This window comes from Trachemys scripta, chromosome 9 (assembly GCF_013100865.1).
Source record: "Trachemys scripta elegans isolate TJP31775 chromosome 9, CAS_Tse_1.0, whole genome shotgun sequence".
NCBI classification, from domain to species: domain Eukaryota; kingdom Metazoa; phylum Chordata; order Testudines; family Emydidae; genus Trachemys; species Trachemys scripta.
This window is the reverse complement of record NC_048306.1, coordinates 71,315,420-71,330,594: the sequence shown is the minus strand read 5'-3', so window position 1 is coordinate 71,330,594 and position 15,175 is coordinate 71,315,420. Positions and strand designations below refer to the sequence as shown.

General features: G+C 42.2%; 1 protein-coding gene across 5 annotated transcripts in view; it reads left to right on the top strand.

The window, feature by feature from the left end:
- The window catches only part of TRIP12 (thyroid hormone receptor interactor 12), a 170,013-nt gene that overhangs the window by 83,274 nt on the left and 71,564 nt on the right, over positions 1–15,175 (top strand). For all 5 annotated transcript variants that reach the window (XM_034780786.1, XM_034780789.1, XM_034780788.1 and 2 more), the window contains 6 exons: positions 7,092–7,228; positions 8,341–8,424; positions 10,108–10,203; positions 11,241–11,389; positions 13,657–13,692; positions 13,778–13,873. In XM_034780786.1, the coding sequence (XP_034636677.1) occupies positions 7,092–7,228; positions 8,341–8,424; positions 10,108–10,203; positions 11,241–11,389; positions 13,657–13,692; positions 13,778–13,873 (598 nt within the window). The remainder of the gene's footprint in view (positions 1–7,091; positions 7,229–8,340; positions 8,425–10,107; positions 10,204–11,240; positions 11,390–13,656; positions 13,693–13,777; positions 13,874–15,175) is intronic.

Here is a 15,175-nt window from a genome sequence, read left to right as displayed (position 1 = left end):
TATTCTTGGAACTGTAGGCCAAGCTCACCCCAGCTTTCCAATGCAGGGACACCAAAATAAGAGCTGTGCTGACAATGGAGAAGTGAGTAGCAATCTCTTTGTAGAAGTTTGCAATGCCAGGTTGCTACCAGTCAGTGAAAAATCATTTTGGAGTTGGAAAATCCATAGTGGGGCTGTTGTCATGCAAGTGTCCAGGGCCATTTAATACTCTCCTGCTACACAGAATTGTGACTCTTGGTAATGTGCAGGACATAGTGGATGGATCTGCAGCAATGGGGTTCCCAAACTGTAGAGGGGCGATAGCACCCACATCCATATTTTGGCACCAGCCCACCTTGCCACAGAGTATCTCAACAGAAAGGGCTACTTGTCTATGATTTATGCAGCATTGATGGATCACCAGGGACGCTTCACCGACATCAGTGTTGGCTTGTCAGGAAGGTGCATGATCCTCGTATCTTTAAGAACATGGGCATAATCTGCAACAAGGGAGATGTAGATTCAATATTAGGAAGAACTTTCTAACTATAAGGGTAGTTAAACTATGAAATAGGCTTCTGAGGGAGGCTGTGAAATCCCCATCCTTGGAGGTTTTTTTTTAAAAAAGAAGTTGAACAAACCTGTCAGGTATGGTCTAGGTCTTCTCGGTCTTGCCACAGTGCAAGGGGCTGGACTTGATGACTTCTCGACATCCCTTGTAGCCCTACATTTCTGTGATTCTATGACTGTTTGTTTATAAAGCTGCAAGCAAGGATTTTTTTCCTCACCAGTGGATTACTGTTGCCAATAGTGATCCTGGGGAACCTAGCCTACCCCTTGCTCCCTTGTCTGATGAAACCATACACTGGCCACCTTGACAACACGAAGGAAAGATTCAACTACTATCTCAGCAGGTAAAGAAAGACCATTGAATATGCTTTTGGTAGATTGAAGGGATGCTGGTAGTGTTTAATCACAAGATAGGATTTCAGGGAGCAAAATATCCCAATGGTTATAGGTTGGGGGCGTGTGTGTGTGTGTATATGTGTATATGTATATATGTATATGTATATATGTGTGTGTGTGTGTGTGTGTGTGTGTGTGTGTGTGTATATGTATAAAATAATATAGTGGCCTGTTGTGTGCTTCATAATATCTGTGAAGCAGATGAAGGGGAAAGCTGCTGCTAGGGTCAAGGGCAGAGGTGGAGTCAAGGGCAGAGGCTGCTAGGGTCAAGGGCAGAGGTTAGAATGAAATGCAAGCGCCATTGGAGTTCCATGTGGCTGAGGGAGGCCTTGAAAGAGCACTTTAACAGTCAGCTACAAAAAACAATTCAACACACCATGTTACTATCTGGCCCTGAAGTTTTGGGAGCTCTTTGGGATTGTGAAGTACTTGTTGTACACTTGTAGATGAAACACTGCCTGTTAATGCACCTATTAATTTTGCAATGCTGCTGAACACCTATAATTACATGTTTGTCACTGATCTTATAAGTTCACCTTATACAATAACAAGTAATGAGCGCTTTCAATAGCACTAGGCATTCTGCTGCACATGTTGTGAAATAATAAAGATTAATTATTTACCAGAAATAGTTTCTTATTTCAGACCAAAACCAGAGCAAAAATGTGGAATTAAACGCCTACAATAAACTTTTGCAAACAAATCAATGGAACAGAATTTAAAAAGGGGAAAGAACATGCATGCTTATTTTGGGTACACTTACTGACCTGAGAGCTCCATGGTTGCTATAGATATATGAAGCTGTGGTTCTCCTTACTGTTCTGTGACATGGAGTGGTGGGAGTAAGGATGCAGTCCCTTATGCCATGTGCATTGGTTGTGGGGGGGTTCAGGGAGGTCCTAAAATGGATTTCTCCATTGACTGCAAAGGGAGGTGAGCCTGAGATTGTTAAATTTGTAGGTCAATGAGAGTGTACCCATTTGTTTGCTATCTCTCTTGACTCCTGGGTTTTTTTGCTGTACACTTTTTTCCCTCTCCATACTGTCTGCAGTAGTCATCCTTCATGCCCTCTGTTTGCAGTCTGATGCAGCGCCAACTTTTCAGAATCTCACTTAATATATCCTTATATGTTCTCCTTCCTTCTCCGTATGGTCAGGCATTCTGCAGTTGTGGAGTGGGGACTCCTCAAGGCCACAACAGCAGCAGCCATAGATTAAAAACCCAAAGATGTATTGTATAGTCACAACAGGATGTAAGAGTTAAGTTTCAGAACTCCCTTCCCTTGGTCCCGTAATGTTTTTAAACAAGACATGCTTGTTGACACTTTAGCCTTGGAGTGCCTGTGCACACCACCACTCTCCACCCCCAGCCATGGAGAGTATGGCCCAGAAAGGGTGTTGGGGGGGCAGGGAGGAATGAGGAGAGTTGTTTGATTGCATGAAAAAAATAAAGGCCCCAGTTTCCATAGGTATGAGTGCAGGGCAACAGCACTGAGCACTGGCACTATTTTCCACAGGTGTTGCTGATTTTAGCTGATCTCTTACTCTTGTGGGTAAGACAGGCAGAGAGCAAAGCTCGTGCTGCTGGCCTGGTGACTGGCTGCAGTGGAGTCTGCCAAAGTCATCATCAACTGGTGTGGGAAAGTGTCCTACCAGAGAGGAAGAAATAAGACTGTTATCCCTAAAAACCTATGGGAGAAGATTGCGGAATACCTCCCATGAAAACTTCATTAAAATCTCTCAGGAGGATTCAAGGGACATCCTTTTTTATGTAAACTGCTCTCCATGGCCATCCTGACTAACTCTACAGGGGAATGAAAAGCAGATAACTATCTCCGGTTGTGATATCATTGTCTTTTCTAGTATGAGTACATTTTGGTCGGGTACCATCTGTACGTTTTTAAGCATGGTAGTGGGAACACACTTACCAGAGACTCACCCATATTTAGCTGCTGGAACTGACTAGCTGGAGTTTCACACAGATCCTGGCTTGTGGCATAGCTGGACCTCCCCATTTCATGTCCCCTGTTGTCGTCATCCTCATTGTTTGTGGCAGGGTCTGTGTTTGGGGCTCCTCAAAGGTACCGAGGATGTTCTGTGGGGTACTGGTGGGGTCTCTATCAGTCTGGTATGCAGCTCGCTGGTAAAGTGGCAGGTCTTCAGCTTGGCACCAAATCGACTGTTAGCCTCCCTGGCCTACTGAAGTCCCTTTACTTTAGCACACTACTGCTGCTGATTCCTGTCTTACTCCTTTCCCTGCATCCTCTGTACCATCTTCTCCTAGATGTCCACATTTCTACAGCTGGTCCATAGTTATTCTTGCATAGCCTATTCTCTCCACAGTACCAAGAGATCCAAAGCTTCTGTCCAAGCAGAAGTATATCTGGAACATGTAGGCAGCATGGTTGTTTTGGGCAGTTGCACACAAGGGAATGCTGCCAGGTGTGCTCACCAAGCTGGGCAATTAGGAAAAGGCATTTCAAAAATACATGAGGGTTTTTAAAGGTGTGGGGTGGCTTCTGGTCTCCGTGACCTCTTGGCAATTGAGGTCACAATTGTGACTAGAGCATCAGTGTCCACCATTGTGGGACAGCTGCTGGAGGACTGTTAGGTCTTGTGGTATCTATGCTTGCTCTGTGTTGACCACAGTAGGTTGACCATGGCTCAACACTGTTCAGGGAGGTGGTGTTACTGCATTGCCATAAGGGGTGCTTATATTGGCAGCAGAGAAATGAGTATAGACACATGCATCACTAGGTCAATGCTAGGTGATCTAAATAGACCTAATTTTATAGTGTAGACCAGGCCTGAGTCAATGAACATCAGATTTGTGCAAGATAAGAAATCAGGTACTCAAATATAATAGACTTGGAACCTGGGCTAGCTGCTGGTATCACATGGCGAATAAAAACAGCTTTAAGATTTTTGGAATGTTGGGGTAAAAATCCAAACTGGTTAGCTTGAATTTAGAGGGTGCAGCAATAAAGGCTGCTTGTTTGTCATGCAATCCAAACTTAGATAAAATACTTTCGGGTATTGTGGACTGCATCAACTGCAATTTTGAGCTAGCTGTTTTGATCTCAGGTTATCCAGAAGTAAAATTTTACTGTGTTTAAGAGATTCAAACTTTAAAAGTCCCATTAAGATGGTGACCGCTGCGAGCTGTTGATCACTTTGAGGCAAGTTAGTTATTTTAAAGGTATCCCACCATGTAAGCCAGAGTATTTGAAGTACATAAGTCTCATTTAGCTGTAACCAGAAAGTTATGCTGGAACATGCAGAAATGAGTAAGTCCTTATGTCAAACTTATCATTGGGGATGGAAAATGTGAGGGGGAGGGTGAAGCATTTTAAGTCTGTAGGCAAAGCTGTAGAATAATCAGATCTATATACTTGAACCTGCCATTGTACATACAAATGCCAGATTAGCTTCTGTAGCTTGGCCAATTGTCGTGTGATATCAATATTTGACTCCCCACAGTGGCCCATTGTGGCAGGATACTGATAGTCCATCTGTTAGTCAATTTCACACAGGTATTGAGGAGGACAGAGTGCCCTTTGTCAGCAAAATCCACCCCTGATTCACACAGATAACAAGTGAATGATGCAAATATAGATGCTGTTTAGCCTTTTCGGGCTATTCTCTACCAGAATCTAGGGGACTAGTAACCTTTCTAGATGTACTGTTAAAGGACATGCCCCAGTCTGTCTTGGCAAAGTCCTTCTGTACAAGCTTGATGGGGTCATTCTGCTTGTACTTAAGATGGGGCAAGCCATCCTAAATGTCTGTCCATCTTAAGTTTCCTTTTACACTAATTTTCTTAGTTAAACTGTGTTGGAAGAGAACACCTCTAAATGACTTAATTTCTCATTGTTCCTTAGCAGGCCTGTATCCTCAACATTACATTAAAACCTGCCATTACAGACATGTCTGCAACTATTGCTAATCTGAAGTTCTATATCTGGAATTTAAGCTTCCAAGCAAGCAACTAGGGAAATGTCAAAAGTTGTTCAGAAATTGATGAGTGTGGCTTTTTTGTAGCTACACAATGTCTGATCTACTTTTTAAAGTGCTTTAGGTGGAAAGAAAAGAACTAAGCTTGTTAAATTGCATATGATAACTTTATTGATCGGCAGCCATTTTTCTAACACTTCAGGAAAAACTCTGAAGTGTGATACTACTCAGAAAAATTATGAATTTGGCATTATGTTGTTCAGTGTTTTTGTGAATTCAGACAAACACCTTGACCCCATTACAACTACCCGTGCAACAAACTCTTGCCTCTGAAAGTATGAATTTCTGACTCATACCCTTTCCCGTTTTAAAAAAGAACTTGAAACAATCAGCAAAACCAGTTGAACTTTTTTTTTTTTTTTTAAATGGTGGCGTAATCTAATACATAAGGATGCTGTCATGGATGCTCTGGAACAGCTTTGAATCAAACCCTGGCAGGGCCCTCTTCTGTATGACAACCCCTCACAGCGCACTTATACTAGGCTAAGCGGCCTTGGCTTCAGTGTCTCCTGGGACCAAACTCTAGCTGTCAGCATGTTCCATGCCATGAGCTCCCTGCAGTGAGACCACCTGAATAGGACACCTTACACTCCTCCTCCCCGCACAAAGGGGAGTCATGCACTCCCAACTTCCTCAGTCAGCAGTGACTCTCAGCCCGCGTTGTAAAACAAAAGGGTGTATTGTCTGAACACAGTGTAGAAAAATTTGTTGTTAGCACAGAAACCAGAAAATTATAGCTAAGTCTATCTTGGTCAGACCCAGAGCCCTGGTTCTCCCCCACAGAGTCCCAAAACTGGAGAGAGCCGCCTGCTTCCGGCAATCCACCCTATAACATACCCACTTGCTCCTCCCCTGTCCTTTTGTTGTCTTTCTCTAGCAAAGCAGGTCACCTGGCCTCCACCTCAATTTTTTATTTGCCAACTTGTTGCAGCTGGCTGGCTTCTTGCATAGGGTGGGCCCCCCGGTCATCAGTTGCTAAGTCAGAGGTGGGCAAACTATGGCCCAGGGGCCACATCCGGACCTCCAGACGTTTTAATCCATCCCTCAAGCTCCTGTTGGGAAGTGGGGTCTGAGGCTTGCCCCGCTCTGGTGCTCCAGCTGGGGAGCGGGATTGGGCTCTTGCCCCACTCCACACGGCTCCTGGAAGCAGCGGCATGTCCCCCCTCCGCTTCCTATGTGTAGGGGCAGCCAGGGGGCTCCGCATGCTGCCCCCACCCCAAGCTGTGCCCCTGCACCTCCCATTGGCTGGGAACCACAGCCAATGGGAGCTGCAGAGGCGGTGCCTGCAGACAGGGCAGCAGGCAGATCCGCCTGGCTGCGCCTCCGCATAGGAGCCAGAGGCAGGATATGCTGCTGTTTCTGGAAGCTGCTTGAGGTAAGCACTGCCCAGAGTTTGCCCTCCCTGGCCCCTTTCCATGCCCCAGCCCTGATCCCCCTCCTGGCTTCCAAACCCTTTGGTCCCTGCCCAGAGCAATCCCAGCCCCATTGGAGAGCCAGCACCCCCAGCCGGAGCCCTCCCGCACCCCAACCCCCAATTTTGTGAGCATTCATGGCCCGCCATACAATTTCCATACCCAGATGTGACCTTCAGGCCAAAAACTTTGCCCACCCGGTGCTAAGTTATGAAGTGTCCAGCCACTGTCTGGACCCAGGCAGCCAGGTGACATTCACACTTGGTCCTCTGAGTCTCTACAAATATTAAACCATCTTTCCGTCTACCTAGGTAAACATGCAGCACACAGTACTCATGCAAAAAATATTAAGAAAATTCCCACTTAGTCACAGATGCGCACTCAATTGTCTGAACTTAAATGCTAGTGGTGGTCAGTTATTCAGCATCAGTTTTGAAATATGATCAAGATTCAAGTATTCACTTGTTCTATCTATAGTATTCTTCATTATATATGTGTTGATGTGGATACCAAGAACATAAAATGGATGCAATTGAATTCTTGTCCCCTTTGGGGGGAAAAAAGCTGAAGAATGTTCAGAGGAATAGCTATGAATGTCAACATTCCTTTATAATACTCCATACTGGTTCTTGTTTTTGAGTGGTCTTTTGTTAGGTAAGAAACTTGTGTCCATTTAATTGGTAATACCTGGAACTTTACACCATTATACTTGCCTTTCTAGTCGGCGAGGCTCTGGCCTGGGCAAAAGAGGAGCAGCTGAAGCTCGCCGACAGGAAAAAATGGCTGATCCTGATAACAACCAGGATGGAGTTAATTCTTCAGCTGCCCGTACAGATGAGGCTCCACAAGGAGCAGCAGGTAAGAAGAAACACAAACTTTATGACACATGTTGTCTGGTGCTCTGAAAAACATTGATGTAAACCTTAGAGTATCGGGCTTCATTATTTATTTATTTTCAAATAAATTAGGGGGAAAAGGCATAAATGAATTCTTAATGTCGTTTCTTGATGCTGACTGAGCAAGGGATTACTACTCTCTTGAAACTCAAGTGTTTAATTATAGTTGTGTTCAGAGGCCTTTTGCTTATGTGACATAACTTTGAACTCTTCTCCAAACTACTGTACTAGTAATGTTACTGTTCGTTATCCACCATATAGAAACAAACATAAGTTTAGTGTGCTAGTTGACAAGTTACTATCAGAATCTGTATGTAACCAGTCAATACTACGTAAGTCTGTCCTTTTTATAGTAAAGATCTTTTGGTTGTGATGCTCAGTTGTGAAAGCCTTTTTGTACTTTTTGATATTACCCTACGTATTCTAGCTTTATAATGCTTGTAGAAAAATGTATTTTTCCTAATCGTCTTGGCTAGTATCTAAATTATTGGCCTTTCTGCACGGATTATGCGGCAATAGGAAAAACTGTTAATGAAGTTAGTGATATCCTCACACTGAAGAGAACATTATTCCCCAAACAGTCTCTGAAATAATTGCAGAATAACTTACTGTTCAGTATAAGCAATCCAACCCTAATTCAGCACATCAGTTTATTTCAATTCTCCAGTTATGTTGGCTTTTAGAAAAAAAAGCTTTAAAATGTTCAGGCTTGAAAATAAGGTATTGATTTGCTTCAGTGCAGTGTAACAAGTTGGATTACTTAAACAGAATTCCCAGACTTTATCCAAAGTTATGCATGTATATCTGAAAGTTAAAATACCTGTTTCAGAAGTACAATTAAGTTTTCTGTGCAAGTTATGATGGAGAAACCCTAGAACTTGTATAGGTGTTGTCACTATTATTTTTTTGTAGAATATCGCTTAAATGAATCAAAGCTAAATACATAGTATCTTAGAAGCCTAGTCCAATTGCTACTGAAGTCAGTAGGGGTTTAGTTTTAGTTATTGATTTAAATAGAAGCATTTTGAAATAAATCTTAGGTCAGTGTTACTCTAAAATATTTTCTTTCTTTAGCATCTAGTTCTGTTGCGGGGGCTGTAGGCATGACAACTTCTGGAGAAAGTGAGTCAGATGATTCTGAGATGGGAAGACTACAAGGTAAAAAGCTTTTACTAGGCTAATATGGTGAGTTGATACTGTATATACACCTCTACCTGGATATAACACGGTAAAGCAGTGCTCCGGGGGGGGGCTGTGCACTCCAGCGGATCAAAGCAAGTTTGATATAACACAGTTTCACCTATAACACGGTAAGATTTTTTTTTTTTTTTGGCTCCCGAGGACCTGGGGGTAGAGGTGTAGGTACATGGTGTTATAAAAACATTATTCTGATATTTTTCTCTCTGCTGATACCCATTCAAAAAACCTACTATTTCATCTCCTCCCCTTCCCCTCCTGCTGGTGACCATGCTGCTTTGCCTACTGTAATTACTCATAATGTAGTGGGGAAAAATTGTGTTACAGTAGACACTCAAGAATTTGGCAGTACTAGAGCAGGCTGAACTTTGAGTGTCTTAACTCATGTAGTACTACATGAGTTCTTTTTGCACTGGTTACTGATTTCCTAACCCAATAAACATACTCCACTTGTCTAAACACTTTTTCGATGAAACAGAACACTTAATATGGAATACAGTTCATAAGCTTGTTTATTCCTCAAATCTGAAAAGATGCCAATAATAGCTTTAGTTTATAAAACACAAGTGCAAGTTTAGTTAGGCCCACCACTCTTTCTTGTATCTGCTCTTAGATAATGATGGCGTTATTTGCTTCTTCAACACCCACCTGTATTCCCAGGTTTTGACCAAATAAAATCCAGTTGAGCTAAAAATTATGCTTGTTTGATGCATGGGCTGCACAGAAATGCATGTCCTTTCAGAAACTGACAACTTGGACAAAATTCTGCATTTAACTTGCCTGTTTTCTGTAAACACTTCAACAATCTTCTACTACTTTGGTGCAAGGAATTGTGGTGATCGCTTCCTCTGCAAAAATAGATTTGGGGCAAAAATCTGGTTTTTATTCTTAAATGCTGGAAGAGCGGGGGAAAAGAGCAATGGTTTGCTTGCTAACAGTTCATGCAGCGTTAGGCAAATTGAGTCAAATAATATTGATTGTTAATCGCTAACCACCCATTTGTAGCATTGATCAGCAATGTTCAGATTTGCCTCAGTGAAAATGAGAAGCTCTCCCCACACACACATTTGAAGTCAACTCTCCAGACAAGAAAAACAGGATGACTTAATATAAAATTGTTAACAGATGTTCTGCCGCTTCCAGAAGTTTTTAGACTCTAGCAAGCCAGCTCCCCTAACAGTTCACAACTCCATTTGCCATGCTTTTCTCTCCAGTCAATAACATCATCTATTCTACTTCTCCTGTACAGCTGTACAACTCTCTTGTTCTGCCCAATTTGCCATTCCATTTTAGTTTGTCTGAATGAAAACTATTGTAAAAAAAGTTAGAGCCTACTATTTCTAGTATCAAAAAAATATAAATGTTTATGTTCATGTAAATACTTCAGAGAAACTGACACAACTCCAAAATTCCTCCTGGCTCTTTAATAATTAAAAAAAAAAAAAAAAAAAAAACTCTTTTCACAGCCTTGATTCTCATTTGACTTAAAGCCACACTTGAGTCTTAGGAGAAATCCATGTAGTGTCATCTTCTCTTTTTCTGTATTAAATCTTCAAAACTCTGTAACTTTATAAGTTCATGAGACTTAGTTACATGGAAACTTTTTATGAAAATGGCTGTTTAATATCCTGTGTTTGCTTTTAGCTCTGTTAGAGGCGAGGGGTCTTCCTCCTCACCTATTTGGCCCTCTTGGTCCTCGGATGTCACAGCTTTTCCACAGGACAATTGGAAGTGGAGCTAGTAAGTAAACTATATCTTGTCTGACTTAATTCTGTCAGCAGCTTACAGACTGGTTAAACTTGGCTACTAGTAAATCTAATGTTGTCTATGTAAGGATTTAAATACAACTAATTTTTACGATTAAATCTAGTGGATAGTGTAAGGAACTCCAGCACACTAAAACTTAAGTTTCTTCCCTCCCTTCCTCCATAGTTGTGGAACATTGGCTACAAGCATTTAACTTTTTTTTCTTCTTTTTAAGAAGTGAAGTTTGGCTTAACTTCCTTTTTTTAAAAGTACCATCTTGTTTTTCAGGATTTAGTTTGGTTTATATATACTTCTTTAACAAGAAGAAACTATTAATTGAATTGAAACAAGGATTATTTTTATGATTTTTTGAAAAGCCATACTCAAGACTAGGCTTTGAAAACTGTTTTGGTCATGGCATCCCTAATGCACAATGGTCAGATGGGCTTGAAATCATTTTAGAGGGATAATTGTTTGAGCACCTCTTTGAAACACAGCTCAGTGCTGTCAGCAGGGACTACTAAGGACCAAATCCTACCCTCTTCTTACCTCCTCTTCAGCATACCTACAATGCAGCAGGCTGGGATGCTTACCTAGCAGTCAAAAGAACTAGGAGGAGGCCCAGTTACCAGGCCTGCCAGCACATCACACCAACAAGGGGATGTCGTCTGCCATCTAGTTCTTATGCTGTAGTGTAATGTTCGCTATCACAGTAGTATGTGCTGCTTACTTCCTAAAGAAGAAGTGATATTTACCACCCACCACCGTAGCCATCCTGTCTTATGCTAGGTAGATTGTTTTGGTAATTTTAGCACAGTTGCTCCCATATGCTCACTTCAGCTGCATGGCAAGGAAAGCTAAGAGCAGAATTTGACTCTTAAAAAAAAAAAAAAATAATAATAATAATTAATAATAAATCTGTGAAATCACAGAGCACCCAGAAAGCAAACTTTCTGTTTGGTAAGATAAGTGATCAGAGCTTTTAATTACCTTAAATATTTACAAGTTATAACAGGTAACTGTTTTCCTAGGTTCTAAAGCCCAACAGCTTCTTCAGGGGCTCCAAGCCACTGATGAAAGTCAGCAGCTACAGGCGGTAATTGAGATGTGTCAGTTGTTGGTCATGGGGAATGAAGAAACATTAGGTGGATTTCCAGTCAAGAGTGTTGTACCAGCTTTGGTAAGGATCACATTTGTTTATATATTTCTATGTGAAACATAGTATTTAAATATAGCAAAAGGATTCAACAGTAAAGTAGAAGTACTCTTGAAACTTCTAAATTTGGTAGCCTCTGGCTCATCTGGACTTAGAAATAGCATTAAAGGCTTATGATATCAACAAAATATTTTCACTTTCAACAACTTCCTCTAATCAGACGGTAGTTTAGTTAACAAACTACTAAACCCCTCTCTTCAATTTTAGGTCCCATGGCTTCCACACTTCAATGCTAAATAATAAAAGGAAAAAAATCGTATAGGTTAATCCTGTACTCCTACAGATTTCTTTGGTAGCTGTGAGGCTCCTAATTGGAGTGTGAGCTGGCTGGAGAGAGAGAGGGCATTGTGCCCTTAAAGCAGGGTTGGATGAGGGGCAATGACTTTATGTAGCCAGTGTGGTGAGTACCCTTTCTAGACTGGCTCATGGGAGTATTTGATACATAGACACTTCGTAAAATTCCATGTCTGGGTTGCACTGCAGAGGACTAGGAAGATACCTTGAATATAGAGGGGAAGTACACCCCACCCCCAATACCCAGTCATAAATGCATACACTTTGACAGGCCACTACAGCAGTCTTCCTGGGTTCTAACATGTAGCCAGGTACACACAGACATGTCTGTGTAAATGGATAGCTTTCCATCTACATATTAGTACCTAGGAAGACTGCTGTGGTGTTCTATCAAGGTATGTGTATGTATATGGGGTTTGCTTACCCTTTTTCATCTGGGTTGTGGCTGTGCCTCCCTCCCCACACAACATGTGACTCAAAAGCAAAATATCTCCTTTTGGGGTTTACTATTCTAATGCTTGTCGTACACACTTTGACTTCCATAGATTCCTCACTAGTCTGCTAATACATCTTCCTACCAGTCCTTCCATCCCTCAGTTGCAGGGGTTCTCTACAGCCCTTTGACTAGGATCTGTGAACAGTCCTTCCAGAAGTCCTTGATAGTTTCTTGCAATCTTGGGCCTTCTTACATAGGCCCACTCAAGTCTCTCTCTTGCTCTCCTGGAAGAAGTCTAGTGGCCACAACTGTTCTCCTTTAGGGCTCCCAGTAGAACACTCCATGCTGTCCTCCAAATCTACAGTAGCCATGCCTATAAGCTATAAAATGCAAGCACTCAGTGTATCAGCAGGTGATCCTTGTGGACTTCAAGTCCTATATTCCCTGGCATTAAATGGACTGTGGACCCATAACAGGTTTTAAGCTGCACCATGCTCTGTTATAGCATGACTGCCATCTGTTATGATAGCATGTGGGAATTCCAGTAAAACTGAGTCTTATTGCACTAGGCATTGTGTAGACAAGTAACAAAGGCTATCCTTGCCCTAGAGAACTTTACAGTCTGGGTATCAAGACAGGCTGCAACAAGTGGACACATGAGTGGAAGTTGGATTGAGATGGATACGGTACCAATAAAATTACTTTAGAATGAAAGTGGAAGTCTCAGCTGCTTGTTCTCGTAACCAAAGCAAGAGAGGAGTGACTTGTGAGCAGTATGAGAAGAGGCAGAGTTCACAGAACTTTAAAAGTGGATAAGTTGGCAGCTTTATGAATTTTGATGGCATCTTTCCTGTGCATGTGGGTGACATGGGAGAAAACAGAAGTGCTTGAGGAAGAACTTTCTGTTGTAAACTTCTATTTCAGGTGTTTATCAGACTTAAAGTCACTCCCGAAATCATCTATCTTTTTAAAGACACGGTCCAGAAGCAATGTGTGTACAGAAACCTTAATCATGAAGATAAAAGGGCTGTGCATGCGTGTGTGTGCACGCACAGAACAAAAATTGGTATTTTTAAAAACAATGAACATTCTTTATATTGACTACATTGCATGGTCAGTGAGCTTTGTACATTTGGATGAGTGGGGGGACAAGGACAGGACATCTAGAGCCAATAACCTGTAATGTGTAATGGCAATCAATAACAGCTTCATCCATATGAGCAGAAATATCTTTACTGTGTATTTTAAAGTTCTTTAGCATTCTCTGCTGTAGAAAGTGTATTTCTCCATTTAAATTGGGTTTTGGACTCCTGTAACAATTTTCATTAAACGCTATAGTAGCTGTTGTGACAGCTTCAAAAAGATCCAGTGTGTCTAGTCAAACTAAACTGAAATGATAACAGGTTTTCAAATACTTGTAGAATGTAAGAAACAATATCCTTTTGGTAACTTGTACCAAATTAGTAAATGAGTAATCAGTTCTGATTTTTTTTCTTTATAGATAACATTGCTGCAGATGGAGCACAACTTTGATATTGTGAGTGACATGAGATATGAGCTATTTTTTTTCTTGAAAACTTAAGTTTTTTCCGTCATCTAACTTTTTTCTCTTTTTTTAATAGATGAACCATGCTTGTCGAGCCTTAACCTACATGATGGAAGCACTTCCCAGATCATCTGCTGTAGTGGTAGATGCAATTCCTGTCTTTTTGGAAAAGGTAGCAATAGTCATGTCCCTAAATAATTAAAATTAGTACACAAAACTTAAGGACAAGTGCTTACCTCTGAGTAATCCCCATAACTCTCCATCCACCCCAAAAAGTGCATTCTTCTTCTTCTAACACCATAATTAATCTAAAATGCATCAGAAGAAAGAAACTAGCCTTAAATGTTGTAAATCAGTACCTGGTTTAGGGGAAACTCAAATTATATTTCCAATTGACACTGCAAGGAAATCTCAATATATTATTTTTTTTATTTGAATTCTGATTAACTCAGTTCACCATCACCTCCTTTTATGCTTGGACATGAGCAAGCAGGTGTACAATAAGATACCTTCTAGAGAGCTCCTTGATTTACAGGTCTTTCTTGTAGGTTTGCTGACTAATGGAAAAGGGTGGTGGCTCAGTCTTGGTTTTGGGGATTCAGAAAGACTTAGTTTTTTGGGCTACATTCCAGACTGCTGGTGGCTTTTGTTTTTTGGGTGTGGCTAGAAGTTTGGATGGCTTCATTTCAAACACATGCAAGCAACTTAAGAACATAAGAGAGGCCGTAACGGGTCAGACCAAAGGTCCATCTAGCCCAGTATTCTGTCTACTGACAGTGGCCAATGCCAGGTGCCCCAGAGGGAGTGAACCTAACAGGCAATGATCAAGTGATCTCTCTCCTGCCATCCATCTCCACCTTCTGACAGAGGCTAGGGACACCATTCCTTACCCATCCTGGCTAATAACCATTAATGGACTTAACCACCATGAATTTATCCAGTTCTCTTTTAAACTCTGTTATAGTCCTAGCCTTCACAACCTCCTCAGGTAAGGAGTTCCACAAGTTGACTGTGCGCTGCGTGAAGAAGAACTTCCTTTTATTTAGGGTTACCATTCGTCCGGATTTACCCGGACATGTCCTCCTTTTTGTGCTAAAAATAGCGTCCGGGGGGAATTTGTAAATCACTCAAAATGTCTGGGATTTCCCCCCTCCCCAGCAGAGCGAGCGGCTGGGAGGGCTGCAGGAAAGTCACGGGCTGGACTCCGGAGCAGCTGTAGAGGAGCTCCTCCTCCCCCTCCCTCCCTGCATTCTGAGCCGGTAGCTCCTCCTCCCCTGCAGCCCAGTGTCCCGGTCCGGCAGCACTGTGCAGGGCCAGGGACCGGGTTGTGTGTTGTGCTGGGGAGCGCAGCCACGTGTCCGGCTCACACAGAGCCCAACACCCTGTTCTGAGCAGCAGGGTAAGGGGGCCAGGGGGCAGGAGAAGGGGCAGGGAGGTTCTGGAGGGGGCAGTCAAGAAACGGGGGGGGGGGGGG